Genomic DNA, 17,003 nt, shown 5'->3' on the forward strand with positions numbered 1-17,003 from the left:
TCTGAGCATATTAATAGTAATAAAATATATAGGATGATGGGTCAGTGACGTGGTGACTAGTTGACATTATTATCTACAGTGATCCACCGTAAGATAGTAATTGCCTAATTGGCTTATATATAAAATCCTAATCTGACGCTCCCTTCAATTTCCTTCCATTATTAGATCTCTCTCTCTCTGTCAATGTTATCTTCTCTGCACCAACTTCAACGCAAATAGACCCAAAAACCGACAAAGCTCCCCTATTCTTTCGGTACATCCTCATCTCTTATCTCTTTTCTTCCTTGTTTCTTTCTCTCTGTGTATAAATGTCTTAGCCATTTTGGATTTAGTTAGATTCTTTCTCCTTAAGTTTCTCCCACTCTTGCAAACAAGATCATCCTCTTCAGGTCTCCCATTGATTCCTACTTGTTTCCCTATACAATTATAATCTTCTGCAATTTGGATTCTTGATGTTTTTTTTTTTCTTTTGGAGTGTTTCTTGTTCATATGTGCACACGATCTTTAAGATCTTTGGCCAATTCTTGGAAACAAACTTTGGTCATTAAGACGTTTTCTTGATATTATTTCTGTGAGAGAGGATTCAAATTTTCAGATTTTCTTGATAATGTTTTGCTTTTTTAGGAAATAATTTATAGCCATTCTAATTTTATTTTGTTTTTTTCTTGTTTGTGTGTGGTATATGATTCTTGAAAACACGCTAAATTATTCTTTTTTCTTGATCACCCTATCTCTTCTTTGTTTGATTGTGATCTTATTGGTTCTTGACTTAGTTCAAGACTTTGACTTCTCTTAAAAAAATAAATTTGCAGAAAAATTCATCACTTCTAAAGATGGATGTTGCGGGTGGCTGATGAATCTTCTTCTCTAGCATTACCTTTACTGGTAACAACATCTCATCTTTACAAATCTTTTGGATGAATCTNGACAACATCTTATGATCTGTTTTTTTTTTTTTTCCTTTTGGCCAGATACGGAAATGTTTGTGAGAAGAAACAACATTAATTTAACAACAATCATAGATACTAACATTTGTAGAATAAGCAAAACCATTGGTATGGAACATGAATTAGATTGTGTTGGACATCATCAATATTCATCAGTTGTCACTTCAATCCCATTCTTCTCCGCTACATTGTTTATTCCTTTGTCTTTGAAAATCACTATACGTGACGGGTTTCACGAAGTTCTTTAGTTAACATTTTCATACACAACAAACAAACAAACACATAAATCTTAGTTTAGAAAAATTTGTTGTTCTTGGTGAGATTAAGCTGAAAGAAAGATGCAAGCGTTGGATTTAAGTGGAAAGAAAAGGATTGTGAATTTCATGGATGATCCTTTGATCCCTGGATTGCCTGATGATGTGGCGAAGCAGTGCTTGGCGCTTGTACCGCGTGCTAGGTTCCCTTCTATGGGAAGTGTATGCAAGAAATGGAGGTTTGTTGTTCAGAGCAAAGAGTTTATTACCCTGAGAAGACTAGCTGGTATGCTTGAGGAGTGGCTTTATGTCTTCACAATGAATGCTGGGGGGAATGAGAGCCAGTGGGAGGTGATGGACTGTTTGGGACAGAAGCTATCATCTCTTCCACCGATGCCTGGTCCTGTCAAAACAGGGTTTAAGGTTGTTGTGGTTGATGGGAAACTTCTTGTTATCGCTGGTTGTTCTATGATCAATGGTTCTCTTGTTGCATCTGCTGATGTTTATCAGTATGATACTTGCCTCAACAGGTTCGTCAGCTTTTGTTTTCTTGATTTCTCAGTATCCTTTGTGAGCTTTGATCCAATGATTGAGTGAGTTTTGTATATTTGAGATCAGCTGGAGTAGACTAGCAGACCTGGAGGTAGCGCGGTATGATTTCGCTTGCGCTGAGGTGAATGGGCTTATTTATGTGGTGGGAGGTCATGGTATAGACGGTGAGAGTCTGTCGAGTGCAGAGGTGTATGATCCTGAGACAGGCACATGGACATTCATAGAGTCTCTAAGGCGTCCGAGATGGGGGTGTTTCGCTAGTGGCTTCAACGGGAAGCTCTACGTGATGGGAGGGAGATCAAACTTCACTATTGGCAACTCAAAACTTCTTGATGTGTACAACACTCAATGCGGCTCCTGGCATGGCAGCAAAAATGGTTTAACAGTAAGTCTCTTTTGAGTCATTGATCATTGAGTGTGAGTCTAATGTTGGTTTCTTTCTTGTCACATGATATATAGTATACTGAGTGGTTTTAAGATTTGACTGTTTGATATGTCCTCTTGCAGATGGTCACAGCTCATGTTGAAGTAGGAAAAAAGCTGTTCTGTATCGACTGGAAGAACCAAAGGAAGATGTCAGTCTTCAATGCGGAAGATGAGACCTGGGAAGTGGTGGCTCTTCCACTATCAGGAAGCTCGAGGGCCGGGTTTCAGTTTGGTAAGCTGAGTGGGAAGCTTCTGCTATTTTCGTCTCAGGAAGGAACCGGTCACAACACTCTACTGTATGACCCGGATGCTGCACCAGGCACACAGTGGAAAACATCTGAGATAAAACTGTCTGGTTCGTGCGTATGCAGCGTCACAATCACAGCCTGATTGATGATATATAGTGAAGCCATTCTGTTGTTGGTTACATTTCCTCATATGAACCAAAGCAAAGAGAGCATTGTCTCTTTTTAAGTTGATGATGTACACTGACTTAATAAAGTGGAGAGAGTGTTCTGTTTGAAACTGATTTAGTGTTGTTGTAATTGTCTCCTCCGTATGCATGTTTGTTGTAACATAATGCGTTTTGATTTATTTGGAATTTGTTTAAATGCAATTCGCGTTTCATTGGCAAAGGCAAAGAGGCAAAGCTGATTTGGTTTAAACGATGGCTTACATTGAGAAGCGACAGAGACTTTTAAGTTTTAACTAACAACTTCTCTTCTTTATATTTTATTTTGAATCCAGTAGAGTATTTTTACCTCCAACAGATCATTATGGAACTTACTGAAGCTTCCAGTGAGGTTAATATTTTATTAGTTGAGGAAAAGAAATCAGAATTAGGTGTTTGTGAATGTACACCACAAAGTTATGTTAAATTCAATCCAAAACCTTGACTTGTCTGAATATTTAATTATTAACTTATATCTCAACCAGATTTTGGAAATACTCTTACATTGCAAAATCAAACATTAAAAAAGAAAAACGCATAACTAGTTTCAACTATGGTTATCACTCACTCATGTGTGCACAAAGATTGGCATACAAATCATTAGGATCTTTACCTGCCTCTCATCATTCTCTTCTCGGCAATAACGCCGATTCGCAAAACTGTTATGGCCCTGAGCCGATGAGTCCATAATTATCATTATCAACTTATCGGCTCAGGACCATGACAGTTTCGCAAAACAGCGAGGCTGGTAAAGATCCTAATGATTCTTATGCCAATCTTTGTGCAGCACATGAGTGAGAGACAACTATAGTTAAAAGTAAAGTTGTGTTTCTCTTCTCCTGTTTAGCTAGATCTTTATTCTACTACTATGAGCTTGGAAAACCTCAAAGAACCAAAGCTAACTGCAGATCTCTAATAGGCAAAACGTGAATCCTCCAAAGAAAGTTGCTATCATCACTCATCAGTTGTATGAATGTTCCAACCTGTGCATCAAAACCATCAATCACTCGTGGCGGATCTAGAAAAATATATTGTATGGGGCACAAATAATATATACTAAAAATATTAAAATTATATAATAAAACATAATAAATATAATATATATTTCTGATAATTTGAAAGCATATTATGCATCTTTAATGAACCAAAAATTTATAAGTATTTTTCTATTAGTAAAGAAAAATCTTTTTTAAAAAAATAAGTAGACAAATGCACAATTACAAACTTACTATTGACTATAAAAAATAATTAAAATTACTTATCTAACCATATCACACAAATTAAACCCTAAAATAACAAATTAATTTAAAAATTATAATAAATTTTAGTGTTACTAATTAACTAGTTTTACCATCAATTTTCAATTAATATATATGTATATCATACATCAAAAAATATGAATTAACTTTTTAAAAAATAAACTGGAAATAAGAAAATTAAATAAAAATAAAAGCATTTAATTTTGTTAAAGCAAGATAATTAAATAGAATAAAGAAGATCCAAAATGCATTGGTAACAAAGACATAGAACAAGTATAAAATTAACCCAAAAAAAGAGAAAAATAAATAGTACAAAGGTGGAAAGGAGATTGAACTCACGACCATTTAATGTCACATGGGGGCCTATTTACCAAATGAACTAAAGGATCACCGTAAGATAATGTTAATGGTTAATTTTTAAAAAGTAGTCTGGGGCACGTGCCCCACCCACTTAGACCCTAGATCCGCCCCTGACTCAGTATATATGTTGTGTTAGCCAGAAAGGAACGTAAAATAATCGAGTTAATTAGCATTAATATTCATCCGTATAATGAACAATTTTTTTTATATAATAACTTAAAATTAGTAAAGATGGCAAAGTGTAAACAAAAGCTATATAAGAATCTAGAACTCTAACCTTTAAAACTTCGTAAACCATGTTTTCTGGATCTGTGGTGCCGAAAGCGTCTATCAACGGGCGAGTGAGTCTGTTTGCAATAGCAGCAATGGTGCCTAGTAGTACCATCAGAAAAATCTCCCATTTGCTTGCAAAATAGTAAAACATTTTATGAAACTACACTATCTTCTCCATAATTTTCTTCACTCAAGAAAATTGAAAGTTCTGAAAGAAAAAGAAAAAAAACAAATGTTCTGACTTTTTTTTTTTTAACAACAAAAGAATTGACTCAAACAAGCCAATTGGGAGAAGAACAATCAACGTATGTCACCACATGCGGTTGAGTACGAACTTGTCGTGCTAGTCTATCCGCAAGTACATTTGCATTCCTAGGTATCAAGGTTAGCGAGAAACTTGAGAATTCCTCCATATCCTCCTTGATGTCGTCCAGATAGGTAGAGAAAGCCGGCCATTCAGCCGGTGAAGACACCATCTTCACAAAATCTGAACAGTCTGTGAGAAAAGCTACATCTCTCAAGTCATGTCCGATCATACATCGCAAAGCCCACACAAATGCTTCAACCTCAGCATGGAGCGGTGAGAGGCTTCGCCGAAAATTGGAAGCACCCATGAGCGGAAGAGAATCTTGGGACGACATACACACCCAGCCTACACCAGCAAACTTGTCTGTGTCCTTCCAAGAACCATCCACAAAACAACGGAAACCCGTGTACACATTAGGAAGAGAAACACCTGCCCGCACCAAACGAGGTTCGGACCTTGTTTGATCCGTAAAACCCTCCTCCTCATCAACCTGAGCCGCATACAAGGCCGTTGACTCACTTGCCGCCAACCGCGCTATTTCAGCCGGTTTTTCCACCTCATTTTCGTATACCCTCGCATTCCGCGCTTTCCAAATGTACCACATGAGCCAAGGAAACACTACAACCTGAGCCCCTGGGTTTTGTGCCCCTAGAAAATGATCCACATTTGCAAACACCGAAGCTGTGGGAAAACCAACCGTGCCCGTTGGGACATTGGAAAGGGCCCAGGCCTGTCGTGCAGGTGGGCACTCGAAAAGGGCATGATTGACCGTTTCAAGGGGAAAGCCACACCTCGCACATTCTAGATCACAGTAAATTCCCCGACGACGTAAGTTCGCCGTGACGGAAATACAACCAGAAAGAACTTGCCACATGAAATGCTGAATTTTTGGGGGACACTTGACTTTCCAAACACTTGCCTTTAAAGAAGCAATATCCGGACCACACACCACCGGCGCGACTCCAGTAGGAACCGCCATTCGAGCCGTGTGATACCCAGATTTGACCGTATACTTTCCCGATTTAGTAAAATGCCATCCTAGGGAATCACTCTGCGGAGTAAGACTCAGAGGTATTGCCCCGATTAAAGCCACATCAATAGGGTCGAAATGATCAGCTACCCGATCCATCCGCCATGTGTTAGAACTATGATCAATAAGATCATCCAAATGGAGTAAGGGATCCTGAAAAGAATCCTTACTTAACGCTGGTCTCGGGAATTGAGCTGGAACCTAGGAATCTGTCCATATAGACACAGAATTGCCAGAGCCAACCCGTTTAATAAGCCCTTTACTTACCAGATATCTAGTGGAGACAATACTTCTCCAACCATAAGATGGAGAGTAAGATTTAATAGGATCCATTGGATTTGAGTTCCGATAATACCGACTCTTGAAAACCCTTGCAAAGAGCGTGCGAGTCCGGGACTTCTAGCAGCCGCCATAACTGCTTAGCCAATAATGCCGAATTAAAATTATCCATATTCCGAAAGCCCAAACCGCCTAGTTGCTTACTAAGACAAAGCTTCTCCCATGCCAACCAATGCATGCCCCCAGACTGACCATTCGTATTCCACCAAAAATCCGCTATAGCACTCGTAAGTTTAGACGTTATAGTTTTTGGGATCCGAAAACATGACATCACAAATGTCGAAACAGTAGTGGCCACCGACTTTATCATCACTTCTTTCCCCCCCTTTGAAAGCAATTTCATCGACCAACCAGTAGTACGCCCCTGTAACTTATCTCGGACAAAAGAGAAAACCTTCGTCTTTGAGCCTCCCAAACTTTCAGGGATTCCCAAGTACGATCCCATACCACATAACTTAGTAATACCAAGAATCGTCTGCATTTCCAATTTTGTGTCCTCCGCAACCTTGTGGCCAAACTGGAGTGAGGATTTGTCAAAATTTATCAGTTGACCTGATGCCTCTTCATAATTCCCCAGGACCGGTAAGATAGCCCCACATTCTTCTTTAGTAGCTTTGCAAAATAACAAACTATCATCCGCGAAAAGAAGATGAGTGATAGGAGGGCATTGTTTTGCCACTTTTATTCCTGTTATCAATTTATCCATCTCTGCCTTCCGAATATTAGCAATAAGCACTTCCGTACATAATTTAAACAAATACGGTGATAACGGATCCCCCTGCCTTAAACCCCGTGCCAGTTGAATAAGTCCCTTCGGTTGCCCATTCAGTAAGACCCTATACTCTACCGATGTAACACAGTACATAATCCATGAAATCCACCGCTCCGAAAAACCCAAATTCCTGAGAACCTGCTCCACAAACACCCATTCAACACGGTCATATGCCATACTCATATCCGTCTTTATGGCCATAAATTTTGATTTGCAAGATTGATTAGTCCGGAGCCCATGGAACATTTCCTGAGCAATTAAAATATTATCCAAAATCAAACGGCCTGGAACAAAAGCGGACTGAGTTTCCGAAATAAGAGTTGGTAGCACCCGTTTTAACCTTTGACATAAGATTTTGGATATAAGTTTATATCCCACATTACACAAACTGATCGGCCGTAGTTCCGCCATACGAGTTGGTTTCGCCACCTTAGGAATCAAGCAAATATGTGTTGTGTTCAACCGCTTGTCAAAAGATCCTTGCTCAAAGAACGAATTCACCAGAAGTAGCAAATCCGTCTTCACAACATTTCATGCCTTTTGGAAAAATAACGCAGTCATCCCATCTGGCCCTGGAGTTTTATCCGGGTGCATCATAAATAAAGCAGCCCAGACCTCTTTCTCCGTAGCTGGACCGGTCAAGCTAGCATTAACCTCCCTAAGAATGTCATCACAATTATCCGGATTAATTGTAGAAAACAATTCCTCAAAATAGGACACTGTCGTATTACAAATCACACTGTCATCCGTAGACCACACATCATTTTTATCAAAAAGACCCACTATTCTATTCCGAGCCATGCGTTGCTTTGTCTGGGCATGAAAATACTTTGAATTTCTATCACCCACCCGCATCCATCTGTTCTGACTCTTCTGATACCAGTATATTTCTTCATCCCGATAGGCCTCCCTCAATTGTGAAGTCAGCTCCTTAATCTTGTCCGGAGAGGTTGCATCATCCGCCTGAGCAACGGATAACTGCCTCGTAATAAGCTCAATCGAATCTCTTCCGACCGGAACATGTGACTTACGCCACCGTGAAATAGACCGTCTACAGTTTACCACTTTATCCACAAAATCCCCCTGTGCATGCCGCCCATCCGCAGCCCACCCCGAAGAGATAGTACTCATCAAACCTTCCTTGCCAAGCCACCGCCTATCAAAACCAAACCGACGTTTCCCCCGTGGGTACTCCTATAAAAGCCAATAGAGGCTTATGATCAGACGCCACCATAGGCAAATACTCTGTCACAGTATCCGAAAAAATAGCATGCCAATCCTCATTACCTAAAGCTCTATCCAACCGACACCGTATTAGTTTTTTATCTCTCCAACAACGCCATGACAAGAAGTCACCAAGATACGGAAAATCCAGAAACCCACAATCTTGGATCATACAATGAAAAGACCGGAAGGACGCCGCAGGACGGAGCTTCCCCCCTCTCTTTTCATGATTTCCCGTGAGCTCATTAAAATCTCCAATAACAAACCATGGGGAACTCCTAGAAATCCCCATTCTTGTTAAACGTTCCCAAACTAAATCCCGGTTCTTTGGTACTGGATCCCCATAAATAAAAGTTAAATTAAACACTTTGCCTTTGTAAACAGCCTCAATATCAATCATTTGATCTAACTCAAAAATAATTGAAACGTTAAAATCATCTTTATTATAAAAAAAAGGGTCAATCCACCACTCGAACCAATTGGATCAACAGTTATTAAATTTGAATAGCCAAAATGGCCTACAAAACGTTCCATAAAAGAAAAAGATTGCTTTGTTTCAAAAAGAAACAAAGAATCCGGACGGTGTTGAAACCAAAGGTCCCTAAGATGTCCAATAGTCGCCTTGTTACTCAGACATTGGCAATTCCAGCTAAGGATCTTCATTTATTAACCTATCGGTTTAGGTGGTTTGCAGCCACCCGCCGCACCCTTCCCCGTTTCCTGGTTCTTCGGGTTATGTCCATCTCCCCCTGGTCCGAGGTTTCCTCCTAAGGAGTGCGAAGGTAGACGTTCAGCTTCTTAGAACCCCCTCCCTTCAACAAACCTACCTTTGGCTTAACCTCCTTCTCCCCTTTCGCTTCATTCACGTCCCCAATCTCCATATGCTCATCCGAAGCCTGAGGAAAAACAACAGAATCTGGCAAAACAGAGCCTACCTCATCCGAAGCCTCAACCGGAGCTGAAGCAGCCACACCCGTATCTGGCAAGCCAGAACCCGCCTCAACCGAAGCATCAACCAGAGCTGAAGCCACAGCATCGGACTCCTTGACACTACCCTCCACCATCGTATCCACCTCCAACACCTCGTCCGTGACACCAGCCATGCCAGTGTTCTCCTTCGGGTCCACAGCAACAGTTTCCTCCACCACCATCGGAGCAGAAAAAGAAGCCTCACCCATATCAGTATCCACACCCTCATCCATGACACCCGAATCCGCCTGCCCAGCAATCTGCTGCTCCATAGTATTCCCGGCCAATTTAGCACACATTGAGTCCCCAGTTGGCTCCATTATCTCCTCTTGGAATAAAGCCTTACGGACTTTTTTGTGAACCTGCTCCACCACTCGCTCCACCACTTGGGCCACCGGGGAGGCTTCCCTGACCACATTTCCCCTAACCGCAGCATCACACTCCCGTGTAGGAGATACAACCGGTGCACTCTCTCGCTGTTCAGGCGCCCTTAAAAAGTCAGCACAGCGACGGGAACGGTTTGAAGGTTCTCCTTGTGGATACCGAGAACGACCCCTCTGACCACCTTGATGTTGCCTATTCTCCTGTCTTTGGAACCCCTGCCTGGAGGACTCCCCAGTAACCCGATTGCGACCTACAGCTGGAAGCAAACCCTCCTGCTCACTCTGCCTTCTCCTATCACCAGTAACCGCTCCTCTGTAGCTGTGAAAACGGCGATCCCCAGTCCCCTCAACCGAAGCAAGAGTAGAAGTGGAAGTAGCCACAACCCCTTCAGAGCCTTCCCCACAAAAATCTTCATGGTGGCACAGACTAAAACACCGGCGACAATAGCCAAAAAGCCTCTCATACCGCAGAGAAACTATTGTTTGTTCACCATTGCCAAACTCGATCTCAGACTCAAAACAAATGTTCTGACTTGTAAGTTTCTCCTTAATACGGGTGTTGTATATATATATTGAGTTATAAATATTTACTAAGTGGTTGGGCTCATGCATTTTTTGTGTTAAAATAATGTGAATTAAATGAAAAGCAACTTTAGCGGTGTAACGAACCCAGTCATGGTCTCATGGATATCTCTTCTGTTCAATCGGTACCTGTTCGGTCAAATGGCTAAAAAGTATGAATAAGAAAATTCTAAACTTCTTTTGATATCTCTTCTGTTCAATTGGTACTTGTTCGGTCAAACTCTCTTCCGATATTTATGAAGTTGGCACTTAATTAATTAGCAGCATTGAGATTGAAAAAGAAAAAACAACAACCTATGGATTTGTTTTATTTTGAAATTTGTTTAATGCAATTGGCGTTTGATTTTTTTTTCAGTCACATTATCAGTCAAGACCACAGAATATGGCATAACGTACAAAACTCTGGAACTATACCCTCGACCTGAGTTGGATCTGTAACAATAACACTATAACCAACCACCATGAGCAAATACAAAAATGCCCTACATCAAAACTGATCTTCTAACTCATACATGTCTGTAACTTTAAGAGTCGATCCGAAGCGGTTCTAAAAAATAGGATAATCTTCGGACATAATTAACAAGGTAAGCGCAGACCAGCCGGTGAAGAGTCGTGTGCCTTTCCCTGTTCCCTTAACTTGATCATATTGTTCCCAGATGTACCCTGTCTGGTAATAGTTTCTAACCACGTTCCTGTAATTTGTGACATGTAACAAGTTAATATCAAACAAGACCTCTCTATTGCAGATACCAAGTAATATATACCTTATCAAATTGCTCCTTAGCTCCGTGTAAATTGCTCTGGACTTTTCGCTATATGGCCCATCCACTGCAGGAAATTGAACACATGGTAAACCACATCCATAAAATGTAATTAAAAGAATAGAGGTCTTGTAGCACGTTGTCGATGTTCTTTTCCATGTGGAGGGTAGAAAAGTACCTTTAGAGTAATGGTGCAGAGAAGATAGAATCATGTAGTTCATGTTCATCCAGATAGGACCTCTCCAGTATGGTGCATCATGCTCAGTGTTACGTTTCATATACATAGAACTGCATCAAAACAATGTTCTTTCTTATCATTGAAGAATAAAATTTTGAGTATGTTCGTTCTTGTGGGCTTACCTGGTTTTGGCAAGTGAAACTAGTCCATAGTCACTCCAAAAGATGCTCCTATTTGAAATGAGATCGAGCTGTTTCTCGAGGATTGGAGAATCCTATATCGACCAAAAGTATGTGACAATTTAGATCAAGAAGTAACTGATCCATAAGGGTTTTAAAGATCATTGAAATATTGACCAAACACTCACTGGTGGAATGATTCTAGACATGAAGGGAAAGAAGCTGACATAACCCACGTGAGGAACCAATTTTAGCTTTGGCTTCCCATACGTCTTCCTTACAAGCTGTCGAGATAATTGACCATTTTCTTGAATTACCTCTTTCCATATCAACTTAACCTGGGGATCAATCACCGGACATGTGATTCAACGAAAAGAGTAAGAATATTACGTTCTTCTATATGACAAAAACTGACACTCAAACTTAAATTTATGAAGCTTCTCTTACTTTTTCTGTATGATTACCAAAGTCAAAGTAAGCCCCATGGTCACTATCATAGTGCATCTGCTCAGAAATTAAACATGAATGAGAAAAGTAATGGTGAGGAGAAAAAGTTAATGCGATAATCTTTGAGAGAGAAATCATGTTTTTAATAATCAAGTTATATCTATAGAACAACGTCAAAGTTAATGGAAGTGAGAAAATTGTTGACATCTGATAGAGGGATATACCTGATTCAGAAGATTAAAGTTTGAAAGCAACTTGGCAGTTGAATTGTAATCCTCCTGCAGGATTTGTTTTTTATGTCAGTAACATGTGAACAAAAATAGGAGAGACATCCCTTTCCTTTCCATCTTGTGCTAACCTTTGAAAGTTTATCTTCTATTCCTAAAAACTCTGTGATGGAATGCATGCAATCTGCAGCGAGGTACATCCAGCATCTAAGATCAACGTGCCGCTCATCTTCACTTGGGTGCGAAGCGCGAGGATAATCATCCAGCCCCGATGAAAGCGTCTGCAGGAGATATAAGACATCAGATTTATCCCCAAGGATCTGTGAATTGAACTACCATATCCGGAAATAAGAAGCTGACAAAATAACAATCCTACAAAAAAAAAAGATCGCCCACACACACGCAAAGAATTCTGGGACATCTTGTAGCTAACAACAATATACCACAGAAAAAGTCCTCAATCATTGTTATCATATTGATAAAGAATACATGGTCACATGGAAGCAGGCTAAGCAGCAAATGTCAGAGAAAACTTATAACTTCGACACTCAGACTTTCAAGTCTGTGAGGGTTAAAATATAGAGCCTTCAGTATCATTTTCATGAGAAACCAAGAAATGGTACCTTAGGGTTAAGTTCTCGACTTGTTGTATTGTCTCTGCCATGCCAAAAGTAGCTACCTATCTCCTTACCTAGTGTTTAATCAAGTCATAACAAAATATATGAACTAGCCCGTTCTAAGTATATCAAAACTGTAATACTGATAAAATAAAAGAACTCATCTCATCTACTGAACTAGATTTAACTATCAGGGATCCAACTATGGAACTGAATTGAAGACTGAAAGGATTCTGTAAATCTATAAACTAGAGGATAACCATGTTGTTACCTGTCTGGGAAGTATTAAACCACTGAAACCATGCATCTAAGCGTACAGAAGCCCGCTCAAGGAATGACAATACTTCATCCCTTTCTGACGCAGTAAACTTTTCCATCCTTATAGCATCTATTAGATCTGGAAAAAACGATTGTCAGTATATGGAACTGAATTGATTGTGAAACCTTTTTTTTTTCCTATCTTTACCAGTGAAAGCATTCTTACGAGCTTGGCAACAAACTTCTAAACATGTAACTGTAATCGGAACAGAAATACTAGTAAAACAAACAGAAGGAAGCTAATTACAATAATACCGATTCCCTATCTTATAATAAATACTGGTCAAGGATTGACATCAGAATAAACTTATTTGTATGGCCCAATTCCCAAGGGCTTACATGAAACAAAAATGAGCGCGATGACAAAAGAGAAACCTAGTAGAGGTATAAATCCAACAGATTCTTACCGCGTATCACCAAAAAAAGTGTAGGTGGATTGCCATTACTTGGGTATTGAACTACGAATTCCTCTGGAACCTTACTGCAGTTAAAACAAATTTCAGAAACCATAACAACAAAAACTATGACTACCCCGGTTAGTGAGAGAGTGTAAATACCTCAGAGCTTCAGCACCCAAAATTTGCTCACGTGGAATCCATCCATCTATGTTTAATAGGTCTAACCAGTGTCCAACGATATCCAAGGTTATACGAAAATCCCAGCGCCTGATCCAAGCACACACAACATAGTCCAAAGAACGATCAATTAGTGGGATGATTATAGCTTGCAACTCTGTAATAATATTTGATCAAACAAATGTGGCTTTCATAAATTCCATTTAAGAAACAATCACAATAGAATCATATCAAAGATTTCTTCAGCATACGAATGATCAATAAGAACGAACCAGATTAACAATTGATGGAATCCTTCGTCCCACAAAAACCCCCTAGGAAAAAAAGGCCGGCTTGGAACAGCTGTGTATAGCTCGGCAGGCCAATACAGCAAGAAATTATTCTGACTTTCAGGCTACAATAGAAGGTAGTAAGTTGTATGATTCTGTGAGAGGTCCAACCCAGTTTGCAGATGGAAGAACGTAAAAGGGATATAAATATTAATAAACAAGACGCAAGATGCAAGTAAACTCGCCTGAGCACTTTTAGGAACATAAATTTTTGATTGACCATAGAAGTAACCAATGCCCCCAAGCATGTTTGCAATAGCAGTCTTGCCAACTCCCAAGGTTTCTGAATCATGCTAGAACAACAAGAAACAGAGAATGAGATCCTCATCTTTGCTATTAACATTAATTTGGATAGATGCAAATTATCAACTATATGAACATTATGACAACTAGGAACTAACAACATATGCTCGCCATTGAGAAACAGAGCTGCACATAAGCAGAGAAAAAAGAACAAATCCTAGTAGAAGAAGATATTTTTAAGTGGAGACTGAAAGTGCTAAAGTGAATACAGCAAATATCAGCAGTCTCTGTTCTCGACTTCAAATCCAGAAAACCTTGTTCATGGGATTATTTTAAAAGTACAACAGGATCATCCATGAAACAAGACCTCTGGGTGTGCCAAAGACATCTATTATCATGGGTAATTAGAGTCTGTAGATTTTAAAAGAAAAACTTAGAAGCATACCTTTTCCGAAAGGTTGAAGCATTCCTCAAACTTTGTATCAAATTCTCTATGTTTCTTTTTAAGTAGATCAGAGAGTGGCAAACCTACATGGAACATACCTAAAACTTAGCACAAATACAATAAAAGTAGACAACAACAACGATATAAACATTAAGCTCATGCCGTCAGAGAAAAAAATTTAAAAATGGAAGTTCTACTGAATTGACCCATAGCAGATACATATAACTAGTAGGAGGGACACTTAAAACACAAAGAAGCCAGACATAAATTTCAGAGTAGTGTTCTTAATCTGAGCTATGAAACTCAAAAGGCTAGCTGTAACAAACTCATTGGCAGACAAGAAGTTCTTCCGTACTCAAACTCGAATGCAACTCACATACACAAACTAAGGTTAAGAAAATTCAAACACAAATGCAAATTCTTCCGTACACAAACTCAAATGCAAGTTCTTCCAAACTCAAAACTCAAATGCAAGTCATATACACAAGCTAAGTTTAAGAAAATTCAAATTCATCATTAATGATGCTTGGTAATAACAGGAGGCCTAAGAAACCTGAGAGACTTGACAAACGCTTTTCCACATTTGAACTTTCTCCTTTGATTCCGGAGACAAAGGGTATATCAATCGTAAATGGTAGCTTCCCAGAAATCTGTTTGACAAAGGATATGTTGTCATTGGACACAGTGAAACATATTGATCATAAGAAGATTCGGTATATTTATACAACACTATACATGCAAACATCTTCATCAAGACTGATTACCTGAAAGATGTAAATGTTAGAAGAATCCTCTGATGTGTCAGAGAGCTGAAGTCGTCCAAACTTTCTTGCCTGAAAAAATACAAGCCAAGAGACATGTAAGCATGTGGTCTTAACAGAAAAACAAAATACCTTAGGCTCTTTCAAATGAGTTATGAGCTCGAAAATTAGCAGACCTGCAGAGCAAGATTTTGCTGAACAAGATCAGACAGATTATATATGTGAGGCGTCTTGAAACCGGAATAATGTGTCTCAAGCTGATTCTGCAAACGAAGAGCAATTAAAATGGACATATCCAGATGAGCATCATACGAAACATAACAGAAAATATCAAACCACCCACAGATCCACTTCCAGCAGAGACTAGCTTCAAAATTCTAAGAATTTTATGGAGCAATTTTAATCACAAAATACCTGTGATTTTAAGTGTATCTGCCAGTCTCCTACATCTTCACGTGAGCCCGAAACCAGGAGAGAGCTTTTTTGAAAATCTAAATTATCGTGGCCTAAATTTAGAACATTGCCACCTTCATCAGCTAAGTAAAAGAAGAGATGTGCGCTTCTTTTTGCACCATCATTCAACCTAGTTAAGTCCCAATATGGTCAAGGACAAAAATACCTAGTTCAATATTATCTATAAGCCAAAATAACAAAAGCTGACACAGTGAAGAAAAACATAGTACATTACTAATGTATCTCAGAAATTACCCTTTATCTTTGACATCAATCCGAACAGCCCAATCCCCACCATAACCAAGGCTGTCTTCCTTTGACTTGACAAAACTTGTCTCCAATATCATATCGTTTTCAACCAGCTCTTGCCGCCCAAAATCCCGTCCATTATGTTCCCTCCAGCCAAATGTACTTAGATCATCAGAGTTTTCACAGAAATGCCGCATAACATACATTTCGTCTTTGACACCAAGCCACATCAATCCAGCTACCAAGGACTGTGGTGTTCTGCATTACCATGTACAACTTATTTGCAAATAGGAACTCATCTGAGCCTCACAGTGAAAGCAACAAAGACATATCCCAAAAGTAGAGAGTCATTCACAGTGAAAGTTACATACCTGGCTCGAACTCCAAAATAAACATGAGGACGATAAGTTCCCCAGTACAAGCTCTCTTTGTGATCGCCCTGAAACTGATACATATACGAATCTTTCCAATTCAATTACTCACAAACAACAACAGCGAAAGCTAAAAGAAACGAAACGAAACGCGGATATAAGAAGAGATTAGTGTGGTACCATAGACAAATCCATGAGTTTCGGAGCAGGAAAAGGAGTGATAACCCTAGGCTTCTGAGACTCATCGAACAACAATCCGCGGGTAACGAGCTGATTGATGACGAAGTAGATGACTACAATCCCCAAAATGATTAACGCAACCAAAATCTTGAGATTTGTCTTGAAAGCACCGATCGACACAAGCTCTTTGCCTTTGCCTTTGCCTCGGCGGATACTCGAAGGAGGGTAACGAAGCGAATCGCTTCCTTCATCGCCGCCGGAAAATGATGTCGATTTGATTCGACCACGCGCGCTCCGACGGCTTGTTCCGGTCATCGTCGGAGTAGTAGACTAATCGGAAAGTGGAAAATGAGTTTGGGTCACGTAATTGCTAGTTCGATCACTGGAAGTGAAGGTAGAGAGAGAGAGAGTTGACTTTGACCGCTCGTGATTGGTCCATAGGGATAAATTAATTAATTATCTTGTTTTAATTTTAATTTTGCTTTTGCTCAGAGGCATACGAGTAAAATTGGAGTCGTGTTTAATCTGCTAATTTGCAATTA

The 17,003-nt window shown here is 39.6% G+C and overlaps 3 protein-coding genes across 4 annotated transcripts; 1 reads left to right on the forward strand and 2 right to left on the reverse strand.

Moving 5' to 3' along the window:
* LOC104701353 (F-box/kelch-repeat protein At1g67480) lies at nucleotides 144-2,782 on the forward strand. Of its 2 annotated transcripts, none has more exons than XM_010417019.1 (5): nucleotides 144-253; nucleotides 813-885; nucleotides 972-1,731; nucleotides 1,820-2,138; nucleotides 2,261-2,782. In XM_010417019.1, exons 3-5 carry the CDS (start codon nucleotides 1,286-1,288, stop codon nucleotides 2,567-2,569), a joined length of 1,074 nt encoding a protein of 357 aa, XP_010415321.1. In that variant the 5' UTR covers nucleotides 144-253; nucleotides 813-885; nucleotides 972-1,285; the 3' UTR covers nucleotides 2,570-2,782. The 2 variants fall into 2 exon arrangements, with proteins under 2 accessions (XP_010415321.1, XP_010415322.1); XM_010417020.2 differs by lacking the exon at nucleotides 144-253 and adding an exon at nucleotides 260-389.
* LOC104704706 lies at nucleotides 4,795-5,958 on the reverse strand. The gene has a single exon (XM_010420746.1). It carries the CDS (start codon nucleotides 5,956-5,958, stop codon nucleotides 4,795-4,797), a length of 1,164 nt encoding a protein of 387 aa, XP_010419048.1.
* On the reverse strand, nucleotides 10,517-16,776 carry LOC104701354 (mannosyl-oligosaccharide glucosidase GCS1-like). Its single transcript, XM_010417021.2, has 22 exons — nucleotides 16,462-16,776; nucleotides 16,282-16,355; nucleotides 15,917-16,168; nucleotides 15,623-15,791; nucleotides 15,385-15,471; nucleotides 15,212-15,280; nucleotides 15,001-15,097; nucleotides 14,448-14,530; nucleotides 13,945-14,052; nucleotides 13,703-13,824; nucleotides 13,413-13,520; nucleotides 13,263-13,336; nucleotides 12,809-12,934; nucleotides 12,544-12,611; nucleotides 12,052-12,201; nucleotides 11,918-11,971; nucleotides 11,694-11,750; nucleotides 11,435-11,584; nucleotides 11,250-11,341; nucleotides 11,068-11,177; nucleotides 10,893-10,956; nucleotides 10,517-10,820 (listed from the first exon to the last, which is right to left on the reverse strand). The coding sequence occupies exons 1-22, from the start codon at nucleotides 16,774-16,776 to the stop codon at nucleotides 10,676-10,678; spliced, it is 2,574 nt and encodes an 857-aa protein (XP_010415323.1). The 3' UTR covers nucleotides 10,517-10,675.

Source organism: Camelina sativa, chromosome 7 (assembly GCF_000633955.1).
Source record: "Camelina sativa cultivar DH55 chromosome 7, Cs, whole genome shotgun sequence".
In the NCBI taxonomy this organism is placed as follows: Eukaryota; Viridiplantae; Streptophyta; class Magnoliopsida; order Brassicales; family Brassicaceae; genus Camelina; species Camelina sativa.

Bases quoted from the DNA above. Each gene is read 5' to 3' on its own strand.
- LOC104701353 (XM_010417019.1), top strand. From the start codon at position 1,286: ATGCAAGCGTTGGATTTAAGTGGAAAGAAAAGGATTGTGAATTTCATG. The intron at 1,732-1,819 runs GTTCGTCAGCTT...ATTTGAGATCAG, and splicing joins TATGATACTTGCCTCAACAG to CTGGAGTAGACTAGCAGACC. The intron at 2,139-2,260 runs GTAAGTCTCTTT...GTCCTCTTGCAG, and splicing joins GCAGCAAAAATGGTTTAACA to ATGGTCACAGCTCATGTTGA.
- LOC104704706 (XM_010420746.1), bottom strand. From the start codon at position 5,958: ATGGATCGGGTAGCTGATCATTTCGACCCTATTGATGTGGCTTTAATC.
- LOC104701354 (XM_010417021.2), bottom strand. From the start codon at position 16,776: ATGACCGGAACAAGCCGTCGGAGCGCGCGTGGTCGAATCAAATCGACA. The intron at 14,053-14,447 runs GTATGCTTCTAA...TTGTTGTTCTAG, and splicing joins GCTTCAACCTTTCGGAAAAG to CATGATTCAGAAACCTTGGG. The intron at 12,612-12,808 runs GTAACAACATGG...ATTAAACACTAG, and splicing joins GTTTAATACTTCCCAGACAG to GTAAGGAGATAGGTAGCTAC.